The following is a 19277-nucleotide window of genomic DNA, read 5'->3' on the forward strand; positions in this document are numbered from 1 at the left end:
TTTTTGTGCAATAAATAATTGAAAGTGTTCCCCGACATTATGTAAACCCTGTGTATTTTGCCAGAACTGAAATTGCTGATTGACTAGATACACCCTTTCTGAAAGCATGCTGTGATTTTACAAGAATGTTATGTTTGTCCTGGTAAGTGACTAATCTTTTGTACATAATCATTTCCAAGATTTTGGAGAAACATGATATGAGTGGAACTGGCGTGTAGTTTTTGGGATCATCCTTATCCTCTTTCTTGTATGTTGGTACCACTTTGCTTATCTTCAGTTTTTCTGGAAAAATTCCATCTCTGAAAGAGCTGTTTGCTATGTCCAGCAGTGGTGTGATTATTCACTCTCTTACTATCTTTATTATGTGGTTCAGTATTTCATCACTCACCAGCTTATTTCTTGGACTTCAGTTCTGTACAGTTTTCCTCACTTCATCTTCTGTGGCTGGTTATATTTCACTGGTAATCCACTGTGTTCAGTCTTGCAGCTTTTCTTGTCTCTTTAAAGGGGAATGCTATACTAAAATAATATTTAATTGTTGTAATAAATACATCATACTCCTCATTTACATTCTGTGCCTGTAAGGTTTCATTCCAGGTTTGTCTACTTAATATTGTTCTAAAGATGTTAATATTTTACTCACTGATGATCCTGATTTATTTGGTTGTTCTTTTCGTTTCTGATAGTATGTCATTGCTTCTGCAGATGGAGATCAGCTGTCCATGATGATGGGAGATTTCTATTTGAACTACATATAACTCATAATTACACCTGTTAATGTTAGTAATGATGTAATCAATAATGGTGGCACATTGAACTGCAGACAGATACAGTGAAAAGACTGTTACGCATTGAGCTTTCATCTGTATATTGTTGACATTCCAACCTGGAATTTTCATTGTTTGTTACCAATGACTGTCTGACTTTGAGAGGTCACTCTTCTTAGCAAAATTATTGTTGTCTGCATCTTATACCATATTAACAGTTCTTCAAAACCTTGTCTTGTTTTTGAACCTTTTGCTATGTTGAAGTCTCCATGTGTAACAGTGTTTCTCTTCATATTCATCCTTAGTATGTTAGCAGTTTTTTTTTCAGAACGATGCTAATCTTGCCACCTGGTGATATGTACACAAAAAACACTGTAAAGTTGTCTTTTACTACACTAGTCATTTCAAAGTTTTTTTTTTTTTCTCTCTAGCTGTGGGTAACCTCACACTTTTACTGTTTGCTGTCTTTCGGAGCATTCCTGTTATAATAAATGGAGAAACTTCACCATCTTTATGTTTAGGTCTACAGAAGTAACTGGATAAAATACAGTCCTTTAATGTCAGATTACCTCTGTGACTTTAAATTAGTCCTTGTACACTGGTGCATAATATGTCTGATTATACTTAGGAATACTTCCAGCTATAGCTTACTGTTTCCAATGTGTTTGATAATCTGGTGAAATACTTCTATCTAATTTTTCTTTTGCTGACTTGTATATTGTGGTTTGTATGGTGAGAGCATATTCTGTAATACCTCCTTTTTTGTGTGGTGCTTGTATTTTGCTATTTCAGCTAGAGCTTCTGGTTTTTCACCCCCTTCAGGCCATATTAGTTTCTCTTGCTTCTAATGATTTTGCAGACATTTCTAAACATTCTGCTAAGTTTTGCAGACCACAATATACTTATTCTTTGATGGCAAATTTATTTTGGAGCTATCTTTGTCTCTCACTGACCTTCTTTTTTATGATTCCACTAAATATCATCATCTACGATCCAACATAGACACTTGCCAAAGGAATCAGTTTTCTTGTGTCGTTAGCAATTTATTCTTCATATCAACATGTGTAAAGATATCTCTGTAATTATGTTTGGTTTCCGAATTCAGTTGTGCAATTCTGTGTTTTGCATTTCCCATGTCAGTTGGGAATGGCTTTTTTTTCTGCAGTGATTGCCAATTATTAGAAACTCATTTTCTTTCCCTTGCATAGACATGTCTTTTCTTTTACTGATTGTCACCACCTTCTGTTTATATTTATACACATGGTTTTGGCTTGCTGTGTTTATCATGACATCATGGATGTGTCATTGCTAGTATGTATACATGTATTTTGTGAGATTGTTGTTTTTCTGTTTGATGGATTTCACACATACCGGACTGTTTTTTTTTTCATATTAATCTATGATATTCTTTCTTTATAGTTAATACTTCAATTTTTAATGCCTCAATGTCATTTTGTAGCAACTTTATAACTTTGTTTTTTGAATCCACTGCGCTTACAAGAACAGTCATTTCATCATGTAGCAGCCATGGCACATCCACAGAAAATCATTACTGATGAATTTTAAGTTTTACTTTTGTGCACTTTTCGTGTAATCATTAATTGTGCTTGGAACCCAAAACACTCTTTATCACTCACTTTTCACATTTTATATACGAAGAACTGTTTATTTTTGCCTTTTTAGTAAAAGTGAAGTGTCACTACTGTTTTCTAATGATGGCATCTTGAAATGGTACAAAGCCCAGATAACTGGAACTGCATTGAATGTTGAACCCAACTAGGAAGAAGCAATTTTACTAATTCAAAATGATGTTCATTGATCTTTGGCACTGGGTACAATGTGTTATCCTTATAGTGTCATTATTTATTACAGTGCTATTATTTATTAATGTAAAAATAATTGTAATTGTTTTATAAATTTTTGACATGTCTCGTGTACGCAAACCAAATGTATTGCAAATGTGCGTCATGAGATGAATAAAACACAATTCAACTGATATCGTCAAGGCAGACTGATATGGTCAAATGGAGTCAGAAACCTGTTTGTCAAGGAGGGTGAACTAGCAGAAAAGTAGAGAAATAAAAAGACTGGGTATGGTGGTGGAATGAGGGCTATGTAGTGCTGGAATGGGAACATGCAAGGGACTGAATGGGTGAGGACAGTGACTAATGAAAGTTGAGGCCAGGAGGGATATGGGAATGCAGGATGTATTGCAGGAAAAGTTCCCACCTGCACAATTCAGAATATCTGTTGCTGGTTGAAGGATCCATGTGGTACAGTCATTGAAATGAAGGATATTATGTTCGGCAGCGTGTTCAGGGTGATCCACTTGTTTCTTGTCCACAGTTTGTCGGAGGCCATTAATGTGATCAGACAGCTTGTTGGTTGTTATGCCTGCACAGAATACACCACAGGGGTTGCAACGTAGCTTGTAGACCACATAACTGGTTTCACAGTTAGTCCTGCCTTTGATTGGATAGGTAATGTTAGTGATTGAGCTGGAGTAGGGGGTGGTGGGAGGATGTACGGGACAGGTCTTGCATCTAGGTCTATTACAGGAGTATGAGCCATGAGGTAAGGGATTGGGAGCAGGGGTTGTGTAAGGATGTACAAGTCTATTGTGTAGGTTTGGTGGTCGGTGGAATACCACTGTGAGACGGGTCAGAAGGATAGTGGGCAGGACATTTCTTGTTTCAGGGCACAATGAGACTTAATCGAAACCCTGGTGGAGAATGTAATTCAGTTGCCCCAGTCCTGGGTGGTACTCAGTTACGAGGGGAATGCTCCTCAGTGGCCAGACAGTAGGACTTTTGGAGCTGGTGGGAGATTGGAAAGATAATGCATGGGAGATTTGTTTTTGTACATGGTTGGGAGGATAATTACAGTCAGTGAAGGCTTCAGTGAGACTCTCAGTATATTTTGAGAGGGACTGTTCGTCACTGCAGATGCGATGACCGTGGGTTGCTAGGCTGTATGGAAGGGACTTCTTGGCATGGAACAGGTGGCAGCTGTTGAAGTGGAGGTATTGCTGGTGTTTAGTAGGTTTGATATACATGGAGGTTCTGATGTAGCCATCTAGGGGTGGAGGTGAACATCTAGAATGGTGGCTTGTTGGGTTGTGTAGGACCAGGTGAAGCAAATGCGGTAGAAGTTGTTGAGGTTCTGGAGGAATGTGGATAGGGTGTCCTCACACTTGATCCAGATCATGAAGATGTCATTAGTGAATCTGAACCAGGTGAGGAGTGTGGGATTCTGGGCGTTGAGAAACTATTCCTCCTGATGGTCGATGAATAGGTTGGCACAGGATTGTGCCATGTGAATGCTCATAGCCATACCTTGGATTTGTTTGTAGGTTAGTAATATGGTTGAGGATATAGTTGGTCATGGTGATTACGAAGGAGGTTGTAAGTTTGGAATCTGTTGGGTGTTGGGAAAGGTAGTGTTAAATAATGGTAAGGCCATGGGCATTAGCGATGTTAGTGTAAAGGTAGGTGGCATCAGTAGTGATGATGACCATGACACCATATGGTAAAGCGATAGGAACTGTGGAGAGTTGGTGGACGAAATGGTTGGTATCTTTTATATAGGTGTGTAGGTTCCAGGTAATAGTTGAAGATGTTGGTCTATGAGAGCAGAGATTCTCTCAGTGGGGGCCCTTCCCAGAACCTCTCACCAGAGTCCATCTCTCTACTCACCCCTATCACTCTGTGCACTCCTACCTGCTACATACTTCCTAGAGCCCATAAACCTAACCACGCAGGACATCCCATTGTAGCCAGTTACTATGCCCCTGTACAGTCTAGCCACCTGAGGTCGTCATATCTGCAGTGACAAGCGGTCCCTCTTGCAAAGTACTGAGGATCTCACTGAAGCCTTCACAACCTGTAATTATCCTCCCAACCTAGTACAAAAACAAATCTTCTGTGTCTTATCTTTCCAGTTTCCCACCACCTGACAAGGCCCACCATCCGGCCACTGAGGAGCATTCCCCTTGTAACTCAGTACCACCCAGTACTGGAGCAGCTGAATTACATTCGTCAGGGTTTCGACTACCTCTCATTGTGCCCTGAAATGAGAAATGTACTGCCCACTATCCTTCCCACCCCTCCTGCAGTGGTATTCCACCATCCACTGAACCTACACAACACACTCGTCCATCCCTACACCACCTTCCTCACAGCTCATTCCCCCGCAGTTAGTAGGCCTAGATGCAAGACGTGTCCTATACATCCTCCCACCACCACCTACTCAAGTCCGGTCACAAACATCACCTATCCCATCAAAGACAGAGCTACCTGTGAAACCAGTCATGTGATCTACAAGTTGATTTGCAACCACTGTGCTGCATTCTATGTGGGCATCACAATCAACAAGCTGTTTGTCTGCATGAATGGCCACTGACAAAATGAGGCCAAGAAACAAGTGGACCACCCTGTTGCTGAGCACACTGCCAAACATGACATCCTTCATTTCAATCACTGCTTCACAGCCTGTGCCACATGGATCCTTTCCACCAGCACAAGATTTTCTGAATTGTGCAGGTGGAAACTTTCCCTGCAATATCCTATGTTCCCGTAACTCTCCTGGTCTCAACCTTCATTAGTTGTTGTCCTCTCCCACCCAGCCCCTTCTCTGTTCCCATTCCAGCACTACACAGCCCTCATTCCTCCATCGCAACCAGTATTTTTACATCATCTCCCCCCCTCCCCAATCTCTCCACTGTTATCTGTCGTCTAACCTCCTGACTGCACATAGCTGCCCTACTCTCTTTTCACCTCACCCCTGCACGCTCCCCGATAGCACGTCACTGTCTGCACCTCCCCCTACTATGCCTCCCACTCCCCCCCCCCCCAGTCTCCCCCGTACCCCCGCCCAGTCGCTACTCCCAACATGCACTGCACTGGTGCTGCTGCTGCTTGCAGTATGCCTCAGTCGCCTGAGACTGCATTTGCATGAATGTGTATGTGTGTGTTTGTCATCTAATTTTGATGTAGGCCTTACTGGCCGAAAGCTATATTTGTGACAGTTTTTGTGTTGTGCCTATCTGCGACTCAGCATCTCTACTATATGGTGAGTAACAACTTTCCTTTTCATATGACAGTTACATTCGATCCTGGATTTTCCATTGTTTGATTTTTCTATGACAGCTTTTCTTTGATCCTAACCCAGTGCTGTTTTCTTTTGTTACTATTTTCTAATGCATCGCTATACTCAATGTCCGTCCTTCTTTTTCTTCTTTCTTGTGTTTATCTTGTCACCTTACAAACTGCACTGCATGATGTACTTAAAGAGCCTCACTGTATAAACCATCTTGGCTGCGCAGAACAGACAGCTACAAGACCATGATCATTGTTGTTGCAGCATCTTATATCCCACATTATCCCGTCGATACCATTAAATGATACCTTCAATTGATCACTCTCCTTGCGTTACTCTCCCGTATTTTTACGTGTTATTTCCCACACCTTTCCGGTGCCACACGATCTTGTATGTCATCCTACGAACCCCTCCCCATTGCTCACTCTTTCTCTGTTCTATCCCCATCACACCCAATTTCACCTCATCCAGTCACATCTGCCATCCCCCCTTCATCATACTTATCCTCCATCAGACATGCTACCCACAGTAAAATATATATTTATATATTATTTATATCTTTTCTTTGACCTCATTGTGACTTCTTGCCAATTTTAGTGAGTCTTCACCTTTCACTAGTGTTGATGTCATTTTATTTCCCCCTTTGTCTCAATTTCATCCTTCTCATGATTTTTCTCACTTATTTGGGTGTATTTTTGCGAATTTTTTCAGATGTAATTCTGTGTTATTTACATGATTTTTCGAATTTTTTCCACCACCATGGATCCTTGCTCCTTCCATCTGCATCAACACAAAAAGGTTTCCTTATTCCTAGCCAGAACCCAGTCCCACATACTGCTCCTGCGTTGTTGCTTGGCTCATGGAATCCCCAAAAATGGCTTTTACCCACCTCCAGCTGCCACCCATCCTTCCACAATGACTTCCAACTGTTCAGATTCCGACAATGCTTAACCATCACCAACATAGTCATGCAAAATTATATTAACCAAACACAAACTTCATTGCAGTACATTCCCTGCATCCACAAAATTCTCCTGCCATGCAATCCCAAATTCCTGTAACCCATAACACACATTGAAAATCTTGCGCTCCAGGAACTAGAGCAGCATGCACAATGCCACCTCAGAAAGCTCTCCACCCTGCTCACTTCCTACTCTCACCTTGGAGTACCACTGTCCACCCCCTCTACAATAACCTCCAAACCTCTTCCACATCCCCTCATAGCTGACAAACCCTGTCTCGCAGGCCTGCTACATTTACCCTACCCTCCAAAACTCCCTCCCAGAATGTAAACATGCCCAAAACACAGTGATGAACCTATCCTCCAGAAGCCTTACCCCCACAGAAATACCACTCCTTTTCAAAGGTCTCACCTTTTGCCCCACTCATAAATTCAACCATACAGGACTTGTTAAAGACCTTCTCTCCTTCTCCTGGTTCCTACAGTGGAATTAATTTTTTGCCATGAACCCTACCTATCAGACTCAACTGGGACCAAATTGAACCTTGCCTAACTCAGTTCACTCTTCCATCCAACCATGATCCACCCCCACTACTCCCAAATCACCCCCTGTTAATTTTCCAGAATTTCTTAACTTCAAACCTTGCCTCGCCATCATTCCCCATATTTTTCAACATGCAAACTAATCTTACATCTCCAGAAACAACTGAAGTCCACCATCTAAAAACTAATCCCAACTTTATAATCATACCTGTGGATAAAGGCTCCACCACTGTTGTTTTGAATTGCAAGAACTATCTGACAGCCAGCTGTCAGATAAGTCTATCTACAAACCTTGCCACAGTGACCCCGTTCCAGAAATCTGACAGGATCTCCAGTCACTCCTCAAATGCTTAGGCCCATCCCAGAACCTCTCGCCAGAGTCCATCTCTCTGCTCACCCCGGCCACTCCCCGTACTCCTACCTTCTACATGCTTCCAAAAATCTATAAATCCAACCACCAAGGATGCCTAATTGTGGCAGGTTACTGCGTCCCCACTGAGAGAATCTCTGCTCTCGTAGACCAAAACCTTCAACATATTTCCTGGAACCTGCCTACCTACTTAAAAGATACCAACCATTTCCTCCACCAAATCTCTACAGTTCCTGTCCCTTTACCACGTGGTGTCCTGCTTGTCACTATTGATGTCACCTCCCTTTACACTAACACCCCTAATGCCCAAGGCCTTACTATTATTTAACACCACCTTTCCCAACGCCTGACAGATTCCAAACCTACAACCTCCTTCCTAATTACCATGACCAACTATATCCTCACCCACATTACTTTTCCTTTGAAGGCATTACCTATAAACAAATCTGAGGTATGGCAATGAGCATTCACATGGCACAATCCTGTGCCAACCTACTCATGGGCCATCAGGAGGAATACTTCCTCAACACCCAGAATCGCAAACTCCTCACCTGGTTCAGATTCACTGATGACATCTTCATGATCTGGATTGAGTGTGAGGACACCCTATCTAGATTCATCCAGAACCTCAACACCTTCTCGCTCCTGGTTCACCTGGTCCAACTCAACCCAACAAGCCACCTTCCTCGATGTTGACCTCCACATCAAAGATGGCCGCATGAGTATTTCCGTCCATATCAAACCTACTAACTACCAGCAATGCCTCCACTTTGACAGCTGCCACTTATTCCATACCAAGAAGTCCGTTCCACAAAGCATAGACACCTGAGGTTGTTGCGTCTGCAGTGTCAAGCGGTCCCTCTTGCAATATACTGAGGGTCTCAGTGAAGCATTCACAATCTGTAATTTTACTCCCTACCATGTTCAAAAGCAAATCTCCTATGCCTTATCTTCACACTCTCCCACCACCTCCAAAAGTGCCACTGTCCTGCCATACAGAAGCATTCCCCTCCTAACTCAGTACTGGAGCAACTGAATTACATTCTCCACTAGTGTTTTGACTATCCCTCGTTGTGCTCTAAAATGAGAAATGTCCTGCCCACTATCCTTCTCACCCCTCCCACAGTGGTATTCTGCTGTCCACTGAACCTACACTATATACTTGTCCATCTCTACACAACCCCTGCTCCCAACTCCATACCTCATGGTGCATACCCCTGTAATAGACGTAGATGCAAGACTTGTCCTATACATCCTCCCACCACTACCTACTCCAGTCCGGTTACAAACATCACCTATCCCATCAAAGGCAGGGCTGCCTGTGAAACCAGTCACGTGATCTGCAAGCTAAGCTGCAAACTGTGCTGCATTATATGTAGGCATGACAACCAACAAGCTGTCTGTCGACATGAATGGCCACCAACAAACTGTGGCCAAGAAAGAAGTGGACCACCCTTTTGCTGAGCACACTGTGAGTCATGGCATCCTTCATTTCAATGACTGCTTCACAGCTTGTGCCATATGGATCCTTCCCACCAACACCAGCTTTTCTGAACTGTGCAGGTGGGAACTTTCCCTGCAATATATCCTATATTCCCATAACCCTTCTGGCCTCAACCTTTGTTAGTCATTGTTCTCTCCCATCCAGCTCCTTCTCTGTTCCCATTCCAGCACTACATAGCCCTCATTCTTCCATCACATCCAGTCTTTTTATTTCTCTCCTTTTGCGCTATCCCCTCCTTCCCTACCTCTCTGCTGCCCTCTGTCTAACCTCCCAATTGCACACAGCTGCCCTACCCTCTTTCCACCTCGTTCCTATGCACTCTCCAACAGCACGTCACTGTCTGCACCCAACCCTACTATCCCTCCCCCTTCCCACTCCAACCTCCTCCTTACCCCCACCCAGTCGCTACTCCCATCGTGCATTGGTCCAATTACTCACAGTGCAGCTTCAGTTACCTGAGACTGCAGTCACGTGTGTGTGAGTTGCATTTGTGGGAGTGTGTATATGTGTGTTTGTCATCTAATTTTGACGAAGGCCTTACTGGCCAAAAGCTAAATGTGTGACAGTCTTTTTGTTGTGCCTATCTGCAACTCAGCATCTCCGCTATATGGTGAGTAGCAACTCTCCTTTGCACAATATTGTTGAAGTAATCTAGAAGCAGCTATGTCAGTTATCAATGTGAACAGAAACAGGCATTGTGGTTTATGAAGACAGCTTACTAACTGTTAGGGTCTTTTTGTTGTGGTGATGGTGTGCACCGCAGAGAAAAATATAGGCCCCAAATCAGGCACTCAGATTAATTTGATTCTGTGAAATTAATTTCAGCATGTGAGAACTGTTTCTTAGACAGTAACATAGCCAGACATCAGAGCTGAAAATCTTTTTAGGACAATTCAGTTTAAAATGTGAAAATTATAAATCAGCTAGAGATGTAGTATATTTATGTAACAATTTTTAAATGTTAAAATTAAGTGATGCAACAGGATTTAATTTTTTCTGGCCTCATGATCTTAAGGCCTGTTAACTTTCAGTCTAAGAATTTCCTTTTCTGTCAGACACTGGTCTGGCCAATGTGACACATTTCAGTTGATGACTTTTTGGACAAGGTATTATTCAAGAAGTTTTTGAAATCGTCTTTGGAAGTATTGAATGGTAATGGAAAGTAATGAACATAGCCTTCAAAAATAAAATGTCATACACAAATAATTTTTGGTATTCTGTTCATTTGATTAATACGAATCAACTAGTTTAATTATTTTCCATGTATAACATCAATTACGTGAAATTAATTTGTTAAATGTAGAAATAATTATTAAAAAATCCATTCAAGAGAAAGGAGGGTAAATAAAATGTTACTAATATTGAGAAAGCCAACAATAAGTGCAAAGTTGCGTGGAAGCTAGTAACAAAATGTTGGCAAAAATTCCAGAAATGAAAAAAGCAGTATCTTTCCACACTCTCTATGATTTTCTTATTAAATCACTTGAGTGAGACTGTGGTATCACCAAACCTGATATCAATTCATCAGAACTTCTAGCACAAAATTGTTGTACATCATCACCTAATATGACCAAGTTATCTGAGATCTGACTTAGTTTCACTGTAAATGCAGTAAAGAGCTTAAACCGTTCAGTGATAGATTAAAAGGGAGATATTACATGAAAAGTACTTAGTGAAATATAAATAATTTAAGGAGTTAGGGCAACAAATTGTTGAAAGTTGAGACGCTGATTAATGGATAAGCACATAAACATGCCTGAAAATGTTGCTAGATTTTGAATGATTCCTCCTTCCTGAATAATATACAGACAGATAGATACACAGTGTAGATATATGTGATTTATATTGCAATCTTCTGAAGAAATTGGCGGTAATATGAGTATTAATAATCCTGTAACTCTTGGAATATTTAATGCATGTTTGAGGGATACTTTCGTGGAGAACAGATGTGTCTAGCGCAGACAAATTTCCATATTTGCAGCATTTGCTAGAGATACAAGAAGCCGATGCAGGCAAGTAAATATCGAAGTTAATTAGTAAGTCACTGAATTTGTTGGTCATTTGGAAAAGAAAAATAACTCTTCACATGGCACAGTTTGATCAAAAACTGTATGTTGTACTGAGTCTTTTTCCATGACACACACTGATTACAAATGCATACTCTTCCTCCTCCTTCACTCACTGTACAGATTCCTGTTTTAGCTTGTAACAGTGATACCATTTGATGCAACTGCTAGTCACCACAACCATTGCCAACTATTGCCTTTGAATGCACCATTATTTACATGTGCTTATTCTTTTATACTTATTCATTTAATACTCAGGCCTTTTTGTTTTTTTGTTTTTTGTTTTTTACTTCAGAACTATTTCACTATCTGACGCAGTACTCCAGCCATAATTCCATGCAGTACGCTAACTGCCACATAACTCTTACACATCAAAACTCATATTAAAGAAAAGATACCTTACATCCTCCACTAACATATTTTTCAAATTTGACAAGAAAATTTGGAAAACAAAAGTTTGAAATGACATAACTAGTACACTATGATAATTTACTCCACATCCCTCCATGGTATGACAAAGTAATAGGCAACACATCAATCACACAATACTTTAAAAAACATTTAAACATGCATGAATTAAATAAATTCACCCTATACACGTGCTTCAGTGTCTGTACATTTTTACAAAGCAGTAATGTAACAGACAAAAGATAAATCGAGATTAATTATTAACCAAAACAGCCACACATGAAACATCATTCAACTAATGATTTGATTATAGTACTTTCACATTATCACTCACATCTTTGCTCCAAATCCATCTGAGTGTTAGCTGTAATTTGGTCTTTATTTTCATGAGTGACTAAAATGAGGAAGTACCACACTGCGTAGCTGGTGTTTGGCTGAAATCAGAAACTGGTACGACATCTCTCACTGCTGCTCTGTGTAATGTGATCTTTGTCTTTACTGCCATATTTATGAACATGTTGTTAAGGATTCTATTGTAGCTAAATACTTGTGAGAAGCAAGGCTATAAATATGATTGCTGCTCATTTCACTCTCAGCAGTTTAAGCTATGCTCTTTGGTTCCTGCATAACCATACCATCAGAAATTGTGGCATATTCAAAAATAAACAGCAAAATTTTTGTGACAAGAAAGAATATAAACATCATTACCGATGGTTTCATGTACCGAAATTTCATCTTTTGTTTTTTAATCAGACTGAAGTCACGAAATTGAAGAAACTAGTTCCTGATACTGCACATTCCTATATATACAAAAGACCGATGGTTTCATGTACCGAAATTTCATCTTTTGTTTTTTAATCAGACTGAAGTCATGAAATTGAAGAAACTAGTTCCTGATACTGCGCATTCCTATTTATACTTCGAGTACTGCACAACATACTTATGTTAAATGAATAAGAAAGTCCTAGAATGTATTACAAACATGATTCTGGGGGAGGGGTGGGGCAGGGGAACCGTGTACCTGGACGCGAACCTATTTCCTTCAACTCCATAAGTGCATGTCTCTAGCCACATGACCACAATCGTCATACACAATTTTGAGCATTACTATCATTCATCTTAGAACCTTGTAATATAACAATGAAAACAATCAAATTTTGACAAAATAATTTAATTAGATAGATAAAAAATCGACTCACGAAGCTATGGCAAAACACACACATAAAAGACGGTTGTAATTAAGCAAGCTTTTGAAGCCAGAGGTTCCATTTTCAGACAAAAGGGTTGAAGGGGAAGGAAGAGGGGTGAAGGAAAAGGACTGGAGAGGTCTAGGGAAAGGGGTACATTTCGGGAAAGACTTACCGCACAAGATGAGAAGGAAAGCTTCTGCCCGAAGAAGGAGCCATTGGCTTCGAAAGCTTGCCTAATTACAACCCTCTTTTATGTGCGTGTTCTGCCACTGCTTCTTGAGTGATTTTTTATCTATCCCATTAAATTAGAATCTCCTAAGGACTATTACAGCCATTGTGTCATTAACTGACATTTAATTACAACAAACTGTACCTATAATGACATGTCTGTGATAAATCTTCAATGCACCATTGCCTTGAAATGACATAGTCATAACACACGATTATAATACAGAAACAATGAAAGAAGATGAATCGAGTATGGTATGTCAAAAGTAGCAGGCGAGGGGTGTCAAGTGAATGATTTCAGATGAACGCCAGTCGAAAGCAGTTGTGGCTTCCTCATTTTACTTTTAGTCACTTGTTGTGGGGACAAGCTGAGTCACCATGCATCTGCACAGTTTTGATGTCCTAGCTCCCACTTCTGACAGAAGGAAAAGCCCTACTCCTTGCCTGCACATTATTGATGTCTGGACGCGATATTGCTGTAAACTTGTGACTTGTTGACAATATAGAGTAAAAACTAATTGCGCTGAAGCATTCACTTACAAATAACATAATGAAGACTGGCAAACTGATTTACACTCATGAAGTCTTTTTTTATTGAACAACACTGTGTCTTGTCTGTCACTACTGTGTAATGAGATGTGTAGTCCATCTTTCTTTTCCTTCTCCTCCTCCTCCTTCCTTCTGCCATTCTTTTTCATGCCCATAAAATTTGTTCCATCCTTTCATCCACTGCACACGTGTGTTTTTGAAGCTTTTGTGCATTTTCTGTCTTGTTCAGCTTTCTCATCTCATCCTCCTTCCTTCTTCTTTCCTCTCATTTTCTTTTCCCTATTTAGTTTCATTTTTAAACGATTTTTAACCATTTTCTTCGATTTTACTATTGTGGTTTGCAATTTTCCAGGTAATTTCCACTCTTCTATTGCGTGTCCTTCATCTTATAGATGCTATTTCAAATTGCTGTATCTCACATGATCTATTTGTTTCTGCTTTCTATGGTCTTCTTCTGTAATAGCATAATATATCCTCATAAATGCATCTGTATTCTGCATAGTCTTGCTATTCTTTAAATGTAACCATTTGCTCTTTTTTGTCCTTCCCAACATTCACAGCATTTTCACCAAAATCAACTCTACTTGACATCCTGCCTTCCAGTCTGCCCCCCAATATGCAATCCATACACAAATTCAATACTACCTAAGCCTTTCTTGCATATATTTCTCCCTCTATTTTGATTATACTTCTATCAGTGCTTTTATGTCACTCTTTTCTTTCAAACAGTCAATCTTATTTGAGGAATGGTAAGCAATATGCCTGTATTCCTAGAGAAAGACCTAGTTCACAACAAATGAAGGTATATGTCCACTGTGGATCTGTGTTGTGACCTTTTTTGGTACTGTTAATAATTAATGACCTGTCTTCAATACCTAAAATTGTGTTGATAATACCATTGCTCAAGCATTGTATGGATTTGGAATGAATGGATTTTTGCTTAATGAGAGAAAAATGCAGCAAATTGTTTTTACTTAATAATTATTTTGTTCTTCATATAAAATGCAATATAGTTTATTTTATACAAAGAATTTGCCCAGAGTAAACACAGAGAAAACATCAACTTTGAAAATTTGAGAAACAGTAGCCGTATTTATGTATCACATCATAGATTGTCAAAATTAATTATTAGCTATGAGCTAACATGCCATAAATTATTTAATAAGCTCGTAGTAGTTGTAAAAAGGTCTCCTGGAGGTGCATTTAAACAAAGATTATGTAACATTCATTGTATGAGTCATTATCTACAGCTGACGTACAGCAGTTTTGTATGTATTAATGTATTTACTGTCTAATATTGCTGTCACTGTATAGTGCTGTAATGGTCTAACGTGTAATTGTAAAATTATTGTACAGTTATAAACTGACACTTCAAGTCCAGTACACAAGTTGTCAACTAATTAGATGTAGACATGAAAAAATAACTCTGCGCATAAAAAATTCACCACTTGTAAAAAAAATCCTCTTTGTGTCCATATAATGATTGTTGGGTTTCTCTCCCACTTCCCTCTCCAGAATGACTATATGGAAAATAAGACTATTATGTGATTGTTTTTGATGTTTTTGTTTTCAGAGTGTTTGTGAACGCAACAACACCAATAGAATGCTTATTTGCAGTGGATTCAGTATCAAAGACGGATGCTGGTCGCCTCACAATTTCCGAGGTAAACCAGTTACTCTTATCAGGAAAGGAAGCATTTGTGGATTCTCGAAGTACGAGGGCTGTCATGGACTTCATGAAAATATTACTTGAGAAGGTACTACAGAACTCATTATGATATAAGAGGTAATTTATTGTTTAGGAAACACATTAAATTAGTCCCTATTAATAAAAACAACTGTTATTTTCAATTTGCAGAAGGAAAAGCTATCTGAAAGTGAATGTGAGAGCATCAATAATTGCTTACTCCTGCTGCGCAATATTCTACATATTCCAGAAACACGCATTAACCAGTCATCTGCAAACCATACCAGCATGCAAAATCAGATTCTGTGGAATATATTTGCACAGAATGTGGACAAGATTCTTATCCATCTTTTGACATGCGAGCAAAAGGTACTATTGGTATAGTATACTATAACTGAATTGTTATTATTATTTATTTGTCCTTGGATGACTTGCACACTGACATTGGACATGTTAATAGCAATACTAAAATGTGTTTATTAGTGCATGTACTGGTGGAAATAAAGGCTTGTTTCAGCAAACTACTGAAAACTCAAAAATCAGGACAGAAACATTCTTATACAAAAATGCAGAAACTCGCTAGACAGAGTATTAGTCACCCCCTTAAAAGAGCACACTGGTCATTTTGGAGCACTGTAGATGTTGTAGAACTGGTATCAGGTAGTCTTGAGACACTAGAATGTTGATGTAAATCTAGGGTGTGAAGTGGTGTGTTTGTGACAGTCAGTTGTATGGACTTAGTGCATTAAGAGGGGTTAACATAAAGACAAGACAGAATGGCAGAAAGGAGCTATCATATTAGAACATGCCCATGACTGCACTATGAATGTAGTTCTCTGATTTATTGGTGTACTAACACAGACTGTCCAACAATTCCACAAGGGAAGGCATATCACTTGCAGCTATGTAACACTATAAGAACAGAGGCCATAAAAAAAAGTCCTGACGGGCCAAATAGCTTGGTAACACCAGATTTTTGATGGGTTATGTATTATAAAATTTACAAAAATCCTTATCCATTATCTAGAAAAAAACATTATTAAAGGAAAAGGACAAGCTGCTCCAGAAGTGAGTGTAGGACAATGGACCATCTACAGGTTGCTAAACAAATTGTAGATAGAAGGAACTTTGTACGGATTTATAGAATGTATAAAAGTCAGAATAAAATATATGCTGGTTGCACTAGAAAACCAAAGAATGTACTCTACGTAAATCAGTTTCTTGAAGACTATTACATTACATAAAGAGAGTGAAATATTCAGAAGTGGGAAAGGAGTGAGGCAAGATGACTCCATTTCAACAATACTATTTTCTGCAGCCTTGGAAGAGCTGTTTAAATAGTCAAACTGGGATTAAGAAGGAATATATATATATATATATATATATATATATATATATATATATATATATATATATATATATATATATATATATATAATGGAAGGAAACATTCCACATGGGAAACGTCTTCCCCTCTCCTTCCCTCTTTCCTGATGAGGCAACAGTTTGTTGCGAAAGCTTGAATTTTGTGTGTATGTTTGTGTTTGTAATGTGTGTCTATCGACCTGCCAGCGCTTTTGTTCGGTAAGTCACCTCATCTTTGTTTTTATATATATATATATATATATATATATATATATATATATATATATATGTTCTGTTCAGCTCCCCTTCCCAGCACCCACCACACTCAACATTTGCTGAAGTTTGTTGGTATTCAAAGCAAATCAAAAAATGTCATCTTGTAACTGAAGGTAGTATAGGTAAAACTGTGCGAGCTGCAGCACCAGTGCATGATGGGAGTGGCGACTGGGTGGGGGTAAGGAGGTGGCTGGAGCGGGGAGGGGGAGGGATAATAGGGTAAAGGTGACAGACAGTGACGCACTGTTGGGGAGTGTGCAAGGATGAGGTGGAAAGAGGGTAGGGCAACTATGTGCAGTTGGGAGATTAGATGGAGGGCAGCAGAGAGATGGGGAGGGAGGGGATAGCGGGAAAGGAGAAAAGTAAGAAGACTGGGTGTGGTGGAGGAATGAGGGCTGTGTAGTGTTGGAATGGGAACAGAGAAAGGGCTGGATGGTAGAGGAAAATGACTAACGAAGGTTAAGGCCAGGAGGATTATGAGAACATAGGATATATTGCAGAGAACTGTTAGTCATTTTCCTCTCCCATCCAGCCCTTTTCCCATTCCAGCACAACACAGCCCTCATTCCTCCATTGCACCTAGTCTTTTTACTTCTCTCCTTTTCCACTATCCACTCTCTCCCCGCCCCTCTGCTGCCCTCTGTCTAATCTCCCGACTGCATATAGCTGCCCTACCCTCTTTCCACCTCATCCCTGCATGCTCCCAATTGCACGTCACTGACTGTCACCCCTATCCTGCTATGCTTCCCCCTCCCTGTCCCGGACTTCTCCTTACCCCCATTCAGTCACCACTCCCATTATGCACTGGTGCTTGTGCTCACAGTGTGACCTCAGTTACCTGAGACTGCAGTCATGTGTGTGAGTTGAATTTGCATGAGTGTGTATGCGTGTGTTTGTCGTCTAATTTTGATTAAGGCCTTACTGGCCGAAAGCTAAATTTGTAACAGTCTTTTTATTGTGCCTATCTGCGACTCAGCATGTCCCCTATATGGTGAGTAGCGACTTTCCTTTTCCTAATATTGTTACATTCCATCCAGAATTTTCCATTGCTTGACATTTTAATTAGAAATGAGAGAATGTGTTCATCCTTGGTACACCTTATTCAAATTTATTTCGATACTGCTAATGAAGAAATTTCAATAAATTCCATCAACCTCATGTTCCTTTTCTGGCATGTCTCCTTGACTGGTATCCTGAAGTTAATAACCCTTGATATGAATTTGTCTAAGTGGATGAGGCAATGGATCATGCCATGGTATCACTGAAGATGCCACGTGAAGGGGGATTTCTAGTATATAATAATATAGTAATTCATTGCTAATACATAGGGTAAGTTACGGGAGGTTGTGGGAGTTATCCAAGAAGTTGTTGGTAACTTCATTGTGTGATTGTAGTTTTCAGAGCAGTGTTTTACAGATGTCAATAAACCAAGGTTGGGACCGTTTGGTAAAGCCTCTTAAGTGCCAAAATAGCATTTTAGATTTATTTAGTTTTGTTTTTGTTTTGTGCCTTAGCATTTAGATAGTTTCATTATTAATAAAAAAAATTGTGACTTTGGTTCCAGCCATTGCTGAAATATTTTTAAAAAATTTGACCTATGACATTCAGAGACCTCTGGCAAGAAGTAATCTTTAATACTACTTTCAGTCTCATAAAAACAATGTGTATTAGGAGATGAAAGTATAGGGCGTAATGACACACAATTGCCTCTTGGTACAGTCACAGTTTGTCACCAGCAACAAAACTATACACATCATTTTTTTACGTTCAGATTTAAATCTACCAAACATATTATGGGACCCAATAACTATAAAACATCCTAAATGGACATTTTCATGTAAGATATTGGAAGGGTAGCTACTGATAGAATCACAAGACAATGATTATGTTCGTAGGAGCAGTGACTAACCTCAAAATTTATCTTCAAGGGATTTTATTTCACGTCTGAATTTATCAAGGAAAAGACTGAAGTTATAAGCAGAAAAATTCTTTAATTAATTAATTGATTTATTCATTCTTTCACATATCATGGTTTCTATACCATGTTATGAAGGCGAACCTTCAGGGACAAATAATGTTATATGTTTACAGGAAACTGCAGACACTGCAGGCTTTCACTGTAAAGTATACTAACAACAAATATGACTAGTGCTAATCTGCTCACACTGATAAATAAGAAAATTATTTCTAAATTACAGGTGTACGAGGTCTGGTAGAAAAATATCTGGTCTGTCTCTCTCTCTCTTTTTTTTGTGAACACCTGATG

The 19277-nt window shown here is 39.5% G+C and overlaps 1 protein-coding gene across 3 annotated transcripts in view; it reads left to right on the forward strand.

Moving 5' to 3' along the window:
* The window catches only part of LOC126457362 (protein timeless), a 374910-nt gene that overhangs the window by 179837 nt on the left and 175796 nt on the right, over positions 1–19277 (forward strand). For all 3 annotated transcript variants that reach the window (XM_050093600.1, XM_050093599.1, XM_050093601.1), the window contains 2 exons: positions 15257–15440; positions 15542–15739. In XM_050093600.1, the coding sequence (XP_049949557.1) occupies positions 15257–15440; positions 15542–15739 (382 nt within the window). The remainder of the gene's footprint in view (positions 1–15256; positions 15441–15541; positions 15740–19277) is intronic.

This window comes from Schistocerca serialis, chromosome 2 (assembly GCF_023864345.2).
Source record: "Schistocerca serialis cubense isolate TAMUIC-IGC-003099 chromosome 2, iqSchSeri2.2, whole genome shotgun sequence".
Classification (NCBI taxonomy): Eukaryota; Metazoa; Arthropoda; class Insecta; order Orthoptera; family Acrididae; genus Schistocerca; species Schistocerca serialis.